This window comes from Pezoporus wallicus, unplaced genomic scaffold (genome assembly GCF_028554395.1).
Source record: "Pezoporus wallicus isolate ANWC-B61680 ecotype Strahan unplaced genomic scaffold, APGP_CSIRO_Pwel_v1 scaffold_11491, whole genome shotgun sequence".
Lineage (NCBI taxonomy): Eukaryota > Metazoa > Chordata > Aves > Psittaciformes > Psittacidae > Pezoporus > Pezoporus wallicus.
In genome coordinates this window covers 9,320,390-9,338,743 of record NW_026642649.1, presented here as the reverse complement: position 1 = coordinate 9,338,743, position 18,354 = coordinate 9,320,390, and the positions used below count along the sequence as shown (strand labels likewise).

General features: G+C 42.8%; 1 protein-coding gene across 1 annotated transcript in view; it reads left to right on the top strand.

Moving 5' to 3' along the window:
* Window positions 1-18,354, top strand: part of VOPP1 (VOPP1 WW domain binding protein) — a 62,362-nt gene that overhangs the window by 34,840 nt on the left and 9,168 nt on the right. The window contains exon 2 of the mRNA XM_057431282.1: window positions 6,675-6,733. Within this exon, the coding sequence (XP_057287265.1) occupies window positions 6,675-6,733 (59 nt within the window). The remainder of the gene's footprint in view (window positions 1-6,674; window positions 6,734-18,354) is intronic.

The following is an 18,354-nucleotide window of genomic DNA, read 5'->3' as shown; positions in this document are numbered from 1 at the left end:
TCACACCTATGGTTTCCCAAACAGTTTGAAGATGATTTGGTGCAGTTGTTCCATCCAAGACAGTCAATGGGCGTTTGAGCAATTTGATTATGAGTCAGTGGTGACCAGCAATAGAATACGAGGAAATGGAATGCAGCTGCATCAGGGTAAATTCACACTGGACATTAGGAAAACCTTTGTCACTGAAAGGCGTGGTCGGTCACTGGAGCAGACTGCCTAGGGAAGTGGTCACAGCACCAAGCCTGTCAGAGTTCAAGGAGAGTCTGAGTGATGCTCTTAATCATCTGGTTTAGCTCTAGGTAACCCTGCAAGGAGTGGATGAGTTGGCCTCACTGATCCTTCTGAGTCCCTTCCAGCTGGAGATGTTCTGTGTGTCGATAAGTTATTAATGTCTCAATTAGCGCTCACATATGCCATGAGCTGTTTAGCAGGTGCGGTGCCTCCCGCACACCTTGCCGAGTGCGGTGCGGGTGATGGATTACACCCGTGCGGCGGGGCGGAGCGCAGTGGGAGGCTGCTGTCCGCGGTGCTGAACGGGAGCCCAGCCGCTCGCCGATCACCCGGTATCTGACTTTGAGCTATGGAACATGAGGGTCTCCTGCATTTCCTTACCCCCATCCCCTTTGGAGACTGATGAAAGGGTTATATTCAATTGAAACTATTGTTCTAGGACTGAAGTGCATTTGCGATTTCTTGCATAATGGCAAAAAAGAGTTAAAATAATGAGTCAGGCTCCTGAAATGAAATTGCATGCAAGGGATAGTTTGTACTTCTTTTGTGGGAAAGGTTAATAGATCTAAATGTAAAGTAACGCTTTTTGATGGGAGGCTATCTAATGTACAGTCCACATTAATTCAAAATAAAACTATGATGACTAATGCATGTGCTCTGAGCGGCAGAAAAACTAATAAGAAATTGCTGTTTGTGTTGAAATTTTTACTGTTGCAAAATGCACGTTGATTAATTCAAAGTGGAAAAGGTGCTTCTTCTAAGAATCCTGTATGGGAAATATTCTGTTCTTTCTTGGAGAACAGCCCTAAAAGACTGGCCAGTAACACCTCCTTCTGAAATACATTAAAATCGTTCTTTATACTGCAAGTTATATGACTTTGTGATCTTGGTCTTGATGAAATGGCTGTATATCTGGAATAGATTTTTGTCCTGTTTATGGTTACATGGGAGGGAAGGCTTGGTAAAGGATCAGCATCCTTTTATACAAGACTTTCCTGCTGTTTCCTTATTACCTTAGTTAGTAAAAATACCTTAGCATAATCCTGGCTTTTAGTAAGACTTGCTTCTGTCTTTTGTGACAAGAGCATGTCTTGAAATCACTGGTAATGTGGCTTGCAAACTCAGTTTCCTAAAATAGTGTGGAGATGGGCTGCTTTTACCCTCAGTTGTTAGCATCACTGGGGAAGGAGGAGGGATGAATTTAGATAGAATCAGACAAGGTTAAAATGAAATGTATTTTCTCCAGTGAAACGTTTTCACCCTTAGGCTACACTTCTCAGTTTCGGCATGTGTTGTCTCTAGTGGATGATATTTTGCCCTTTTCTGGGCTGTGGAAGAGCAGTATACTCATATTCTTGTCTCTGTAAATCCAATCTTTCAAACTTTCAGCATGCAGAAGTCCTTCTGGTTTCAGTGCACCACATCTAATGAGCAGCTTGTAGCTCATAATGCTTTCAGCTCTTGTCTAGGCACTGAAATGGATAGTGTTCTGAAAACTGATACAATTTTAAAGGTCAGATCCCTTAAAGCATTGTGATTCCTAGCCATTAATGTACCTTCTGGAACTGATTATTTAGCCTGGAGTTGCACTGTAGACTGTCCCATTCTTTTTTTCTGGGCTTCATCAAATACTTGCCAGGTGCAGCGACCAGTAAAACTGGGAAAGAAAGATGTGTGCGAGTGAGTTTTGCAACTGTCATTCTGTAACAGAGGCAGCAGGTATAGCCAGTTGTTTCTCAGATGCTGTGGAGCCATCTGGTCAGAAAGGTGTGGTCCTTCCCATTTCCTCAATTTCTAGTTTGATCTAGCTGTGTGGAAGACAGAGTATTGGGTGTAGGTTGGAACAGGATTGTGTGGTCCTCAGAAATAATGTTCCATGTCAGATACTTTTAACTCTTCTTTCCTATTCCATGCCTTGGATACTTTTAACTCTTTTTCTTCCTGTTCATCTACGAATTAATCCTAGCAGAGCCTCAGAGGCTGTCACCACAAGAATGACATTTTGATCCACTTGCACTCTACTGATGTATAGCATATAACCAGTTGATAGGGAGGCAACAGCACTAAGTGGGTCACCCCAGCATACTAGGAGCCATTTCTGCCACATCAGTGTGGCGAGTCACTCTGTCAATTATGGTTTGGGTTGTTTTTTTTTCTAATGAATCTACCTATTTGAATCCTTATAACGGTAGTATGTCATGGAAATTGTGCGTGTCATCTAGGTTTTTTTGTGTGGCTTAAAAGGAGCCTCACCCTCAGTTGCTGATAACTGATAGGGTTTCATTGACTTTGTGATTGATAGCAGACCTGTGCCTCTTAACAGAATATGGCTTTGAGCAAATGTCACAAGCTCACTCTGAGTGTCCCTTCAGCATACAGATAGCAATCGCCCTCCCTCTGCCCTCCACAAACACATTTGTCCACTGTTGGCTGCTTTCTCATTGGTACTCGTAACAAAAATGAGCTATAGTCCTACTGGAAAGTATTTACTGCCTGCAGATGGGGTACTAATTGTTTTTACTTTTCCATTATTAATTTCCAACCTCCAGTAAAAGCACTGGGCGTGAATCCACTGCTCTCTTGATTACAAAGAGTACTTAATTGATCAGCTCTGTTTTCTTTTTATTGTCCTGTGGACTGGAAGATAATGATGTGCAACGGGGAGGATATTCCTGCTTAGAGATAGTATTTCTGCAACCCCTGCAAAGCATAGCTAATGATCTGTAGAGTACCATCTGACACTTGGTGAGCAGGCTGCCTGCTCTGTCTTCCCCCACGCCATGTGCATACCTGTGTATTTACATTCTATATATAACGGCATGATCAAAACCAGTCTTTGGTAAATGTTTTAGTAACTTCTCCTCCTCATTGTTCTTACTAGCAGTGGTAACATTTGCAATTTCAAACTGTGGCAGGAAGCACATTTCATTTCTTAAAGGAAATCTGAATGAATTTAGAGGCCACAGAAAAGGACAGCTTGCAGTTTGTGTTGCTGCAGTCTGTCAAAGAAAATGGTCTCTGAGACAGATGCTGGTGTATTTAAAAACAAACAAACAAGAAAACCAAGTCTTGTGTGCTTTTTCTCTTTCCAAATATGGAATCTTAAGGAATGTATTCAAGCATCTGTCTAATTCACATACCATTAATTCCCTAAAGATTACATATGGACACCAAATCAGACCTGCGTCATTTATTTGGAAAATGAATGTACTCTTATATTTTATATCTGTGTCCAATTGTTAAAGGGCATAGAAAGAGGAATCTTATAAGCAAAATGTGCAGAGTCCTTCTAGAAAACTGAAAAGCATCAGCAGGACCATATCTAAGCCAGTTTAAAACCCATAAACGTACTTTTTTTGCTATTAGTGAATGGGTAAATGGCTTTTTAAAGACATGAACAAACGCTTGTTAGAAACTCTTAGGTACAGCCTGTCATCATATAGGAGCTAGGAGAATGGACACCAACGCTGGTGTCTGAGGTCCTATTGTATTGCAGTGATAAGAGTAATCTCCCCTTTGTGTCTGTTTTGAGGACTCCAGCGAGTTGCTGCCAGATAGGGTTTCTTGGGGGTTTAATAGTCTCAAACAAGGACATCATCCTCCAAAGGCTCCGTGAGGATGAGAGCCGATGCTGGTGGATTACAACCCCTCTCACACTTATATGGCTCTTCATCAGCTTAACTAAGAGGCCAGTAGCACTCAGAAGAATAATGTGGATCTTGGTGGGAGACAGATGATCACAGTCTGCTTCAGTGGATGTGTGTGGGATGGGAAAAACTAATCCATGCCCTGGCTACCCTGTTCATTTCTCTGGTACATGAGTGCTAAAGACACTCAGATCCTTAGAGGCAATGACATTCTTGCCTTGCTCACAGCAGTGAATTCTTGTGAGCTCTGCTAACCGGCAGTAGAGACAGTGGTTAGTAGCCTCTGCTTTATGTCAGGGTTTACAGGCGTTAAGTTGCCATGGAGATCAGTAGGCGTTTCAACTGAGGAGGGATGGCAATTGTTCACCCTGTGTGTATAAATCTGTTTGACATGTCATGTGTGTCGGATTTGGCTGTGCTGCTCACACCTGAGGTCCACTGGCTTGTTTGCCTGATTTCGTGTAGGGGAGCTGAACAACTGCCATGTAGTACTCATAGCACTGCGATGTTAGAAGGCGGCAGAACTGGGACTGGTACCTGCTGTTCCAGGGTCCGTATAATAGCAAAGTCTGGGCACTGAAGCACTTTCAGTGCAGTAAATCTAAAAGAAATTGTTTCTTGCACAACTTTCCCAGGCTGGAGCCTTTCTTGTGACAGCAGTAGGCATACTGGTTGTCTGAAGCAGAGAATTAAGAGACAGAAACAGAAATCTTACAACTTGAGAGATGTGGGAAGGAGGAATCTTCCCAACTCATTTTAGAACTTGTAAAGCAGATTAAAATACAGGGAGAAGAGTGAGCAGAATGAGTGCTGAATATAAATGTCTCGTTTACACTTGTAAAGGGTACGCAGCCTCCACGTGCTCAGAAACATTGCTGGGAAAACATCAATTAAAATGCTCCAGACTGACGAAGGCTTTAAAGCTGTTGAAGTAAACAGTGACTCATATTGGTTGAGAAGCAGGAAGGAAAAACACTTAACGGCCTACAGCCTGAGCTGGGCTCTGAAAAGAGGCTTCCCAAGGGGTCGACCTGCAGGCACTGGGATTTTAGCCAGCGCCTGCTGATCTGCAGCCTTCAAAGGTGAAGAGCCAAAGTATTTTACACTGACTTGGCAGCAAACCTGCTGGGTTTACAATGCATATACATTCGCAGGGTGCTACAGAGAAAAACTTGGCATACTGCTGACTTCAGAGTACGAGGAAACAGCCAGGGGATGAAAATATTTGGAAGGAAGGGTAATGAAGTTGGATGCTTTGCAGGAGGTGAAAAAAAGAAGGGGAAAAGGGCAAATGTGGAGATAGATTTTTGAATACCACTTGCTCCAGCAGCGCTTATGGAACTTCCTTCCATATACTTCCTGGACTGGAGCATCAATTTGAGATTCCTCTCTGTTTATTCCAAGAAAAAAGCTCCAGTCCTTTCAACAGGAGCGTGTGCATCTTGAAGACTGGTGTGAGCCTGTTGTATTAGCGGAAAGGCCTTTTTGCGCTGATCAAAAGTGTCTTCCTTCTCCTCCCCCCACCTCGTGTACTGCTTTTAACAATTTAATCCAGAGCAGTTTGTCTTCATGGGCTGTAATTGATCTGTCTGTGATTTAGCTCATCAGATGCTCATTAAAGAGCTTGCAGCCTTTCTTATTCATGAGGAATGAGAGTCAGGGATCTAAAACCACTTTGTCTTTGTCTTAACTGGATTCATTTAGTATTCTGGGATTCAGGGAGGCTAATAAACTTACACAAGCTATTATTTAAAGGTGAGCTGCCAAGTGAACATGAAGGATGATACAGTCACTGCCAGTGTGCTGAGCACTCTCCCACATGGGGTGTCAGGTGTGAGCAGCAGAGGGAATTGTAGCTAAAACCGCAGCAAGACATTCCTCTGTGGAGGTGTCCCACAATGTCCTGGCTGTGTGTGATGGGATAATGCAGCTTGCGGTGGAGCTCCTGGAGATGTGTCTGCAATGAAGATGGCATTCTATGCTAGTGATGTCAGTGGGATATGCAGAAATATTTTATGCCTTGTATATAGAGTTCAGGCTTGACATCTGGTTTTCTGTTTTAAGCCCTGCTATTGTTCTCAGCTGCCGTCTGTGCTCTGGCAGTGCCTGTAATGATGTGCACTTCCCACGTCGCCTGCACACACACACTGAAAAAAACGCCTTGTCTCCATCCTTTAACAAGGATACTCTGGCAGTCTGCGAAAGAGAACAATACCCCTGGGCTGCAGAAAGCAGTTTCCTTTCCCCCATACTTTAATGAACACTTGAGATATTTCCAAGCTGTAGGAAGAAGAGATGGGATGGATGAGATCTCCCTTCTCTGGCTCCGCATGCCAGAGACTTCCAGAAGATGAATAATTCCCAGCAATTACTGAATATACTGGATAGTCCTATGCTTAGTGTCATCAAACTGGTTGTGCCTCGCAAGTCTCTTAAGTAACTATGACCACGAGTGGGCTCTTAAGTTCTCTTAAGAGCTGTCTTTTAAGACAGCAGTTCTGCCAGGGAATACATGCAGCTGGATCCTGGGCCTGCACGGAATGTACTGACTGTGTTTGGGAATCGGGGAAGCTATGTGGCCTCACAGACAAAGGGATCTGATCCTTGTTAGGGCATGCTGCCATTAATGTATCCTGACTTCCCAGTTGCTGTGTGTATCCGGATTGGGAAATCTTCGGGAATATAAACCTTTCCCAATTTCTCAAAGTCACGGAATGTATAAATATTCTGTGCTTGTGTTTATAATTGTACATTGTCCTATGTAAATATTAATACCATATTTTCCTTCCTTTGTAGTGTACGGAGGCCAAAAAGCATTGCTGGTACTTTGAAGGATTATATCCTACATATTATATGTAAGTAGTCATCGCTTCCCTTTTTGTGATTTCTAGTGCTCGAGAGAATTAGATTCTGAAGGCTCTTACAGTGTTGTTCTTTCACTGCTTACACTTTTCCCATAACTTCTTAGATGCTTTTTCTAATTTAAAAATGATGCAATAAACTTCCCTCTGTCCTCATGTTCCATCTCTTTCCCTTTCTCCATATGAACAAAAGTGTACAGACTTGTTCCACCACTCAATCCAAGGGACCTTTCCAATTGAAAACAAAATGCAGCTTCTTAAACAGCTCTTATTTCAGAATGCTGAAAGGAAACAAAAGTAGAGCCATGTGAGGACAGTTCTCCCTTTGTTTTGAGCAAGGGCAGGTAATCAGGCAGAATACCAAGAATGCCTTGAAAGTAAATTTGTCCCTTTGCTAATAATGTTGTTTAATTTAGGGAGTCAGGACGATTTTCTTATCCATGGCATAATTGTCCTTTTGATGAGTGGCATCTACATTCACATCAGGCTTTGTGTGACCCAAATGTCAATGACCTGTAGGTACCTGATTGAGGTTCTCTCTGAACTGCAGTTTTCTGTTTTAAATTGCCCACAGCAGCAACAAAGAGGTGGAGGAAATGCATGGGTGGAAGGTATCTTCCCTGTGGATTTCAGGGCAGAAGGGAGGTAAATGTACTAAACCTTGTACCTGGATTATATAGCTTTATAACTGCAAACATCTATAAACATAAGTTTAAACACATAAAGTGGAGTGGAGAAGCAGGTAGCACCATTAGGTTGTCTGTTCCCTGAGCAAGCTCTTCCTTGCTAAAAGATTGGAAATTATTGTAATCCTAATGCTACCCAAGAACTTTCCTCCCTTTTCTTCTCCACCTCCACTTCATCTGCCAGAAACAGGAGAGATATGCTAGAGACAAAAAGCAGTCAGGAAGCCAGGCAAGAAAGCAAGCTCACTGAAAGAATTAAACACTGTGTGGTTTATTCATCTGCGATCCTGAATGTTATCTGCTTAGGAAGTGTTTGTGCTTAGAACTCACTATCCTTTTTTCAGGTGACTGAAATGTTGAGAATTACTCATAAATGGTTGGCCAGAACAGATGGGTGAATTTAAATAAGTTCATTTTCTTTGCATACCAATAACAGGACTTTGGTTCCACCTACATTTTATTTTGTTTTACTGCAATGTGGGAAAGAAGCTGAGATGTTATGAAATTATGAAAATCTCACTGTGCCATCTCACTGTACTTTGGCATTCAGGAGTGTGTTACTCATCATCACCTCAATATTCTGCTTATGTTTCTGCCCCCATGCTTTTGCAGCCAGTGTTTGTCTCCCTTGGTAATACAAAGGGGTAGCTGCTTGCGTATTGAGTGTTAGTTCAGACTCTTCATGTCACAGGTAAATACATACTGAGTCCTGCAAAGGCAAAGGGTACAAAAGGGAGGCTTGTTATGTGCAATAGATCTGATGCATGAAAAGTTGCTTTCTAATTAGTTTCCTTTTAGTAACTAGCTTACTGTTTTCTTTGTGCGCTGACACGGACCATCCTGTAGAAAAGCAGTGTGTTTATCTTCTGGTCCATAGAAGAGGTTAATTGGAATTGCACACGCCTTTGAACATTGGAAGGAAGGAAGTTGTGAGAGGGCCTATGGTGTTGGTGGGTTGCTTGGTTCCTTGGTTTGGGAGATCTTTTAATGTGGAAGCAAAACTGTTGTGTACTGACAGTGTGTGCGTTTGTGGTAGTTACTGCAGCACCCCGTTATCTGAGTCACTGCATAGAAGTGTTGTGATTGCCAGTTTCCTGGACAGTGTAAGTAAATAGAAAAAGGAAGGGGAAAGGGGTGGGATCTGTGTGTGCTTGGTGATTACTGCAGTGGCGATGAGTGTCACATTATTGCTATTGTAGTTATTGTGATTGCAAATCTAAGTGAGGAAGAAGAAATGCCAAGGAAAGACAATAAGGAGTTGGGGATGGTAAAGCTCAGGGGATAGATATGGTGTGACAAGTGGAAAATATGGAAGGGACGGGAAAGAGGGTATTTGAGAACATGGGAGTACAGTAGGTTTAAAGGGGACATGCATCAAAAGAATAGGAGGTCATTGATATCTTCGGTTTCCTACTTTGTTACTTCTGCAATTTCAGTTTCTGTGTCTAGGATCCCCAGCTGCTTCCTACCTGCACTGTATGTAGGAGGTAGAGGAGAGGCACAACACCAATCTTAATATCTTTGGGTGAAGTCCCATTGCTTTGGCAGTTGTTTGACCCTTCACTGAGTTAATTCAACTTGCTAATCCCACAGAACATTGTTCATTTTAGCACATTCGAGTCAGTGTTGAATCAGCTTGGTATGGTTTTTGGCGAACACTGGTGAAATGGGAGGAAGGGAGTATTCTGCATATTGTGGGGGAGGAGGCATGAATAGGATCCTCTCCATTAGCATATGGTTAGATGTTAAATCATCTAAAAACATAATATGTAACTTTATCCTGAGAGTGTCTCCTCTGTGCAAATCTAGCTCTGGGATGTGCTGTAGTGAAATGGGTTTTATTTTATCTTACAATTTCTGGAGCAACACTCCATGAGAAGCAGATATATTTAGTCGAATGAATTCACAGTAGATTCCCTTCCTTTCTATCACTGGTTTTCTGACAGAAGTTTTTTCTACCCAGTTAACATATGTAGTCAGTCCTTTGGTCTTGTGATTATCTTTGGAGACTTATGAAACCCAGCAATGCAATACTTGTTACTGATTTCCCTGTGATCTCTGTCCCATACTGAGAGTATGTCACGTCTCTCTTGGAGACACTTTGTTATAATGAAAAGGTTGGCTTGTCAGCTCAGAAATACCAAGTCCTGTGTGTGAGTTCACAGATCTAGCGTGGCATGCTTGGACCAAGGCATCCCTGAAGTGGCATGTCCATATGCCCTATCCCTTCTGTGTAGGCACATCATCCTAGGAGGTGCCTGCTTCTTCTTACTTCTCCTGTTGATACAGAGAATTTCTAAGACTGCTCTTAACTTACTTCGCTAACTAAACCGACCATTTCTCCGTATCCTAGTTGACTGAGCACAAGATATTGTCAGTTAGATACCTTTCTCCTGTGTCAGCAAAATGTTTATGTGGCCTGGAAAAAATAACAAATACAAAGCAGAGAAAGGAATTAGTCATTGGAGTCTAATTCTTATCATTTGGAAAAGCAGGAAGCCAAGTATCCCTGGCGTTGCTTAAAGAATTAGATCATACATCTCCTTTCATGGATGGACATAAAGCAAATCAGAATTAAAGCTGTCTCAACAGACTTAACTCTGATCCTCTGCAAGGATACTCTTCTTACTCTCACTTCAATAAGCCAGCTCAGTCTTATTTGAGATGTACCCAAAGTGCTTATGGTTGGTGGAAGAGATTGTCAGGATACTTCTCTTACGTGGCAATAATGTGAATAATGACGTAGTGAATGCATTAGATTGTGAAACCACCTTCTCTATATGCAGATGGCAGCAGCCCTTAAGATACTCCAGTTGTTTTTTCAGCTTCTGAATTGGGAATGAATAGTAAAGGGAAAGCTGCCTTACGTTTTGCTGATGAGGAGTAGTTTGATTAGAATGATACTGAATGTCTCCCTCATTGTTCCCTGGTATGACTGACCAATGCCATAGGTCTCTTCTGTTTAGTTTTCCTCCTGTTGTTAGCTACCAACACACTGGAACTTTTAACAAGGTGATAAATTCCAGATGCTAGAACCTGAATGTTTCTAATCCTTTCCTTTCCAGATTCCAAGGCACATTTATAAAGCAGCACAAATGTTTTTGAGTATGAGTGGTAAGCACGTGTCCACAGCAATAGAAATACCATTGCTGATGTCACTGGGTCAGTGAAGTTGTCACCCATAGGGAGGGGGTTGGCTGACTTGGAGAAAAGAGTTTTGATGCTACGCAGTATTGAGTTAACATTATTTCAGCTCATCCTTTTGGATTATTGTGCATTGAATTTTTTGACAGTGTGATATTCTAAGAGAAGTAGTGAGGAAAATAGAGTAACTCTGGTTAGAGAATTGGAGAATAGATCAGGTAGAAAGGGTTCTCAGGAGACCTCCAGTCAAACCTCTTGCTCAGAGGTTGTCCTCCCACCCTACACCACTGGGAAGATCCTACCTCCATCTTCTTAGTAACCCCCTCCTGGGTATTAGCAGGCTGCTCTTGGGTCCCTCTGAAGCCACTTCTTCCCTAAACTGAACAAGCCCATGTCCCTCAGCCTCTCCTTATTGAGCAAGTGCCCCAGCCTCTATCTTGGTGGCCCTTTGCTGGGGACCAGTTTCTTAAATTCATTCTTTTTACTGAGGATGTCAAAACCTAATGGGTGGTTTTTAGATGTGGTCTGACAAGTGCTCAGTGGAAGGTGCTAAGTTACCTCCCTTGATGCACTGGCTAGGCTTCTGTTGACACAGTCCAGGATGCTACTGGCCTTTATTGCTGTCTTGGCACATGGTTGGCTCACATTTTGCTTGCTGTCTACCATGACTCTAGTGCCTTTTCAGCAGAAGTGCCACACAGCCAGCAAGATATTCGTCCTTCCCACAAGCAGCACCTTGCTTTTTGGCTTTGTTCAATTTCATGAGGTTCCTGACAGGCCATTCCTTCAACCAGTCTAGATCTTTTAGCAGTAGCCCTGCCCTAGAGGTCATTGACTGATGCCCACTTTGGTGCCATCTCCAAATCTGGTGCTGTGTCACCAAACTGAGCATCATGCTTGTCAAAAGGACAGGTCCAGACCTCTGTGGTACTACCACCAATTACCAGTACTGTCTAGGGAGTTGACCGCTGCCCTCTGAGTTCCACCATCCAACCAGTTATGTTTACCCATTTAGCTCTCTGCCTGTCCAGACTGTCATGGCCAAACTTGGGTACAAGAATATCATGAAATACAGTGTGGAAAGCCTTGCTGAAGTTAGAGTAAATAGTACCTGCCGCTCTCTGGCTTGTCCACAGGTACAATCCACTGCTTGTGTAGTGGTAGAAGCTCGTCTGCTGCACTTGTTGTAGGTGAGGTTTGGCTTTCCTAACTTCACACCTACTTGTGTATGTGATGATTCTGAACTCCTCTTTGGTAGCCTGCACCTGCTTCCACTTCCTGAATACTGACTTTTTGCGCGGGGTTCCTTGTCTAAGTGTGTTTTGAATGTTCCCTGGTGTGCTACTAGGTGAAAGATCTCCAGGAAGAAGCACAGAAACGTTCTCTGGAAGAAAATGTTATCCATTGCTGCTGGTAAATATGAAGAATAAAATAAGCATAGGGGAGTGCTATCTTATAAACTCTTCTAATTCTTATCCAAAGCAGGGCCTGAGTTAATGTTACCAGCATGTGCAGATGGTTGTGCTGTATTTTTAGGCTAATATATTTCTCCCATGGAAAGTAGTTTTACTTTATACAGCAGACAGCTGCACATGTACTCATTTATGTTGATTAAATCTGTTTATTTTTTCGTTTAAAATAAATATAAGAACATTAATGTAAACCTAAAAAAAAGAGTGTTTGCTATATTTTTCATGTTTAAAACATGTTCCTGCCCTACATGGAAACAGTCGATTCTTTTTCTAATTATGGAGAAGAATGCTGATTGTATTCTGTTTGTGGTTTTTCATGGGTTTTGAAATAAATTTCTTGTGCATTTCCACACACTTCTCCACCTCTGCATTTAAATTTTGTTGTATTTATCACACAGTTGTAGTCATCTAGGTTTTGAATGTAAGCCCTTATGTGCTCGGTGGTGAGCCTATAATAATAATCGTTGTGCATTATCGAGAACCTGAAAAACGTTCCAGATGAGAACAATAAAAAAGCAATGTTCTCTTGCTGTTATACAGACAGCTTATAGAGTACTTCTTCCATCAGTGTGTCTACAAGAGGCTGGAAACCCCGCCAATCTAGACACATGGCATGTTGCATGACGGGAGCTACTTTCTGTGCTCCACATCCTGTTATGTTTACTGCTTTTAATTAAGTTGGCTTTCCTGATGATACACTTTAGCTTTCCCATTGCAATTACAGCTGCATGAAGTGTCAGCAGGTGTGTGCTTACGGCAGTAATCTAGCTGTTGATTTATTCTTCCATTTGATTTGAAGCCGGCATGGAGGAAGGAGAGGGGAGGCAACGTAATAGTTTTGCACGCTTCCAGGCACCTTGAATAGCTGGCATCATACAGAAATGGAGACCTGGACTCAGGCCAGGGCCACCAATTTAGCAGCAAGCAGCCTCAGGAAGAGCCTGTTTGCATATGTAGTTCAATGCAAGAATGTAAGCGCACAGTTTGTATCATGAAGGAAGACAGCAGTAATTATCCGACCATCTGTGTATAAAGGCAACAGAAACCCACCACCATTGCTCAGTCTTGAGGGGCCTTGAGCAATGATGGTACAAACTGTCACAGCTAGCTTCAATAGTCTGTGTCCTCGTGGTGCTATATGCCTTGCTTCAAGTAAAGAACAAGATACCCTCAGTGTTGATGAGTTTTAAGCTAAAACAGGAGAGATTCAGGCTACACGTGAGGAATTCTTTACAATGAGAGTGGTGAAACACTGGCACAGGTTGCTCAGAAAGGTGGTGGATGCACCATCCCTGGAGACATTCAAGGCCAGGCTGGATTGGGCAACCTGATCTAGTTGAAGATGTCTCTGCTCATTTCAAGGGTGGGTTGACCAGATGAGCTTTGAAGGTCCCTTCCACCCCAAACTGTTCTACTATTCTGTGATTGGTTGAGGTTGTAGTCCTGCCTGCTGTAATCACCCAGCAACCACACACTTTAATTGGCTTCAGTGGATCAGTTATCTGAATGCACAACTTGGGGAGAATAGGGCTACCAAATTGACAACCCAGTCAACTTGCTAGGAGTGAGTCCTGAGGAGGGGAGAGGTATTTAATATCTCAGCCTTCAGAGGCAGTCAGGCAGGTGACTGACCTAATTTGAGATCTGAAGCTTCGAATGATTTCAGAGTTGGAGGCTCACCAGCCATAGGCAGGTTATTCTGAGAAAAGTGAGGAAAGAGGAGAAGAAGGTAGCCTCTGTCTTCTGGTGGAATACTCCTCTGAAACAGGGCTGTCCTCTGACTGAGGGGGAGCAGAGAGTTCAGTCCCACACTGCTCTCATTTCCAAATGTGCAATAATCACTGTTATGGCTTATAAGGAGTGAGCCTCTGTTTTCCCAGCTGAGGCTCTTTGACCTGACCTACGCTTCAGAGCATTAAGTCTTCCATGTCCCAGGCAAGAACCTTAACGCAAGGCTGAGAATCAGTTTCTTATGGCTTCCTGTACCTGGTTTGAGCTCTAGTGGACAGCATCAAGGAGCGCTTGACCCCAAAGTCATCTTGAAGCATCTAACCCTTGCCGCAGGGGGAGACCATGAATCAAAAGACTTGGTGGCACCTCACTGTTGACCGTTAGTTCCTGCGTCCTTCTCTGTGTTTGATCATGCAGTGGCTTGTGAAGAGGAAAACAAAAGACTGCTGAACATTAGTATGTTCAGTTCAGGCAGATAGCAAATTCATAGACACCCATCGCCCCCTGCCAGCAGACTGCTTATGATCTCGCAAAGCGGTGATTAGATGCATTAGGACTGCTCGCCCACTGGGAGCAGCTTGAGATACCAAGGACTAATTGTCTGTTTAATAAGGGCCCCAGTGATTCACTAGAAGTCCTCGTTCTTGTCGGTATGAGAAATTTGCACTTCCACCTTCAGAAAATTAAAACTAATCATACAGATTATCTATGACTTACTTTTGCAGAGCCTTGAGCTATGCGGTTTCTCTCCTTTGTTCTGTGAAAGGCCTGCAGCCTATGTTGAAAAGCACCTGTTTAAGGTACCGTGTACTGCCACCATACCAAACCCAAACCACAGCCGCTCTTTCTAGGTTCTACCACAGGAGGAGCAGAGGACGTTTCTAGATGGATGTGTGCTGGCCAGTGTGCCAAGTGGTGGGACTTGTTGCCTTTAGAGATAACAAGGAGAGCCCCTCCGTAGGGTGGCTCTGCTCTTGGGGTCTGAGAACCGGTGTTACAGCAAGCTGCTGGGTAGCAGAAGGCTTGTAGAAGGGTTGGTTTGATAGATGCTAAGTTTGATAGAACACTTCTTATCACATCAGAAATGGGGGGGGATTTATCATATTCCACCCAGTTCTTGCACAGGGACAGTGTTTATAGGCAATTTACCTAAAGAATAATTGAGAAATAACCCCTTTTCAGCTGTTGCCTGCTTCTGTTTTTCAAGTCTGTGTGAAGGACAGGAGTTGAGTATCTCGTCTCATTGTAGGAGAGTTTAGTTGTGTCAAAGCAGACAGTAATCTAATCTGGGTAAATCTTGTTTCTACTCTGTAGGAAAAAATGACCTGACAGCCCCTTTCCCTCTTTTCCCTTACGCACCTTAGGCTGGGTGACTTACCAAGTACCTGGGTAACTGTATCTCTAGTGCTGTTCCAGGTAGAAGCAGCAGTGTTTTGCTCTCAAGTGCTGATGTTCCGTTGCTGTGTTATCTATGAAGCAGTCGCACTTGTTTATGTAGTTATATATTCACCAAAATCAGACTTGCATTTTACAAGGCGCTGTTCTTGCGTGTGCTGGGAGATCATCTTTGCTACATATAAGAAAAGAAATGCTTAGAACCTGTAACTGCAGGTGGAGTTGTGTCCCTGCTGGAAATTAGGCCATGTACACAGACACGCTAAGGGGACACAAGAAGCTCTAAAGCTAGGGCTGGAAAGTGGAGGTTGACTATCACTGCTCCGCCAGCCAAAGACCTTGCCTGTGTTACTGCTACTCAAGCATTTAAGTGAATGCTAGTGGAGGGATGTGGTCTTTGGTTGCAGCATCTTTCTGGAGAGCGATTAAACTACTTTGGGACTCAGAAATAGTTCTTTACTCCTGAGGGCAGAGTTGGACTCTGTTTTGGTTTCCATGTTTAGTGGCTGTAGCAAAATGGATTCCTTGGGGTAACATCTCCACCATGTTTGTAGCATTAAGCTCTTCCACATTTCTGGTGGTCTTCCCCATGGATGCAGTCAATAATCTGGATTTTTCCTTGCATAGCAGCACAGGCAATGGTTTTGCTTTGAAAATTCTTTTTTATTGAAAGATGGAAATGTACATACAGAATGGCTCAAATGAATCAATGGTGAAATAAACTTGGTAGAAAAATAAGTCCCTCCCAGTTATGTGCTGCACCATCTATTGATCCTCATTTCTTATCCTTCAGGTCTAAATCTGAATCTTGTCACAGCATAGTCCTGTTGAGCTCAGTGGCAATAATCCTTATGGAGAGCACAGCCAAGACTGAGCTTCACCAGAACTGTTTCTGCTAGTCACTTTGTGGTTGTTGCCTGCTTTGCTTTTCTTTTTGTTTCCTGGCTTGTTTGATTTTTCTCTGTTCACCCTCACTGTGTGCTGGCAGCTGAGTTCCAAACACATTAAATATTGAGAAAAAGCTTTCAAACCTTTTGTCCTAGAACAAGTAAATACATATGCACACTTCAGCTGTCTCCCTTCATCTCTTTAATGCTAGCAGACCTGAGCCTTCTGGCCTTGAGGGCTCAGCACTGAGTCTACCTGGAGGTGATGCAGCAGTCCACCCCTTCCAGTTCTTATGAACATTTGTTGTTCTCCTTCTGGTTGTTTCCCTTGCCAGTATTAGGACCAGAGCTGGGACTTCCTTGGAAATCTGATGCTACTAGCCATTTCTTCATCTTCTGATCGTAGTTTTGGTCTATTGCTATATTCTCCTTTTCATAATTTCCTGGCTCCCTTTGGTTTTTCTCCCTTCATTTCAAAAACTGCCAGTGCTGCTTGTATTCCAATGAATCCCAGTTTGCTTCCCAGATCTTACCCATACATGCAGCAATGACTCAAGCTATGACTGGCATGCAGCCCTTTTGGGAATTAAAGTCAGGTTTGTCTTCAGGACACTGGTTAGAAATCATGCACTTTACAGGTACAGTAATGGTTGTGGGGGGGTTGTGGTTTTCTTTCATCTCCCATCCTCTGTCTTTGTGTCTATAGTTGTGTTTCTGCCACTACATGTAGATTAACAATTTATGTTTTGTTTTACTCTTCCAAAAGGCATTGATAATCAATCATGTTAAATGTTAAATTGGGTTCTGGCACATATGATGCAAATGGTCTAGAGAGGAAAACCAGAGACCCCTACAGCCTGCATTTCAAAGGTGTTGATGGGGAATACCCATGTAAAGTGAGGACAGGGAAACTTGTCATACCACTAAGGTCATGCAGTCTACTGGAGACTGTAATCCTTGCTTTCCCTCTTTAACATTTCCACTTTTCAGCGATTGCCAGTCAGGGAATTATTTTTACATGCAGTGCTTTGCTGTGGCAGCTCTGATAACAAGGGACTTGTTCAGCTGTGTAGATGTGGGTATAAATGGGAAAGAGCTTCTGGACCGTTGCATTGAGTGGCTATTATCCACAGAACACCTGCTAGTATAGGGTTTGTTTGTGGGATTTGGGTCATACCATATACCTTTATGTGAAACTTCGTGCTTTCCTTGTCCCTTAAGGAAAGAAATTCAGCATCGTGACTTAAGTGCAAACCCCTGCAGAAAGCTTGTCACTGTGATCTGACGTGCAGCGTAGCTTTGGTCTCTGACACAGCAGTTCCTTGGTGTGCTAGCAGTGCAAGTCATTGGGCATGCAAGTGCATTCATTTCATTCTATTGAATTATGAATGAAAAGATGTATCTTCTAAATCATAAATCACATTGTAGACAGTTTTCAAAAGAAAGACTGTATCCTTGGTGAAGTTGCAGATTAGCAGCTAATGGATCATGTCTTATCCCATGTAATGGGTTAAATTTTCATCAATGAAACAAGCATTGCCCTAGGGAAATGCAGTTCTGGGGATCATCATTTATGTGTGAAAGAGGGAAATTGGCTTTAGAAAAGTCTTCTGTAGGAGGTGGCCTTGGTCCAGTTCAGATTGGAAGTAAGGCTGATTCTGTTTCAACTGGCATTGGGCACAACCAGTCCTTCTCCATACAGCAGAGCCAAAACATAAGTGTAACTTAAAAGATATGCATACCAGTTCAATAAATATATGTGCCTGTGTTTAATTGTTTTTTTTAATGAACCAGGGTCTTAATTCTGCTGGGATTTGCTGCCAGGCAGTAAAAGATAGTACATCAAATACTGATTATACTTAAGCTTGTAAGTTCCTCTGTTAATAAGCTGATTTCATTGTCATCTTTTGCCTGCTAATAAATCTGGCTTTTGTAAGTTAATTTTCTTGTAATTGGGATTGATGTTATTGAAGCTGTGGTGCTTTTTCATAGCACATTGAATCAAGAACAGGAGATCAGCAGTGCTTTTGTGGTACCCTGACAGCAGTATCAGTAAATGGGCCATTTGGTCTTCCAGTCTTTTTTGATGCTACTATCAAGTGGTGGGGAATACAAACAGCAGGTTGTTATCATGGCATCATCCTTGATTCCAGGCTCCTACATATGGGTACATGTGTCAATACTCACAGGCACACAAAATACAGTGCCTACGTGGGCGCTGGGTAAAAGTGAATAGGTTACTCAAAGGGATTTCCCTCTGAGTCGTGATACTGGCTTAGCTTCACAGATCCACCCAGCAA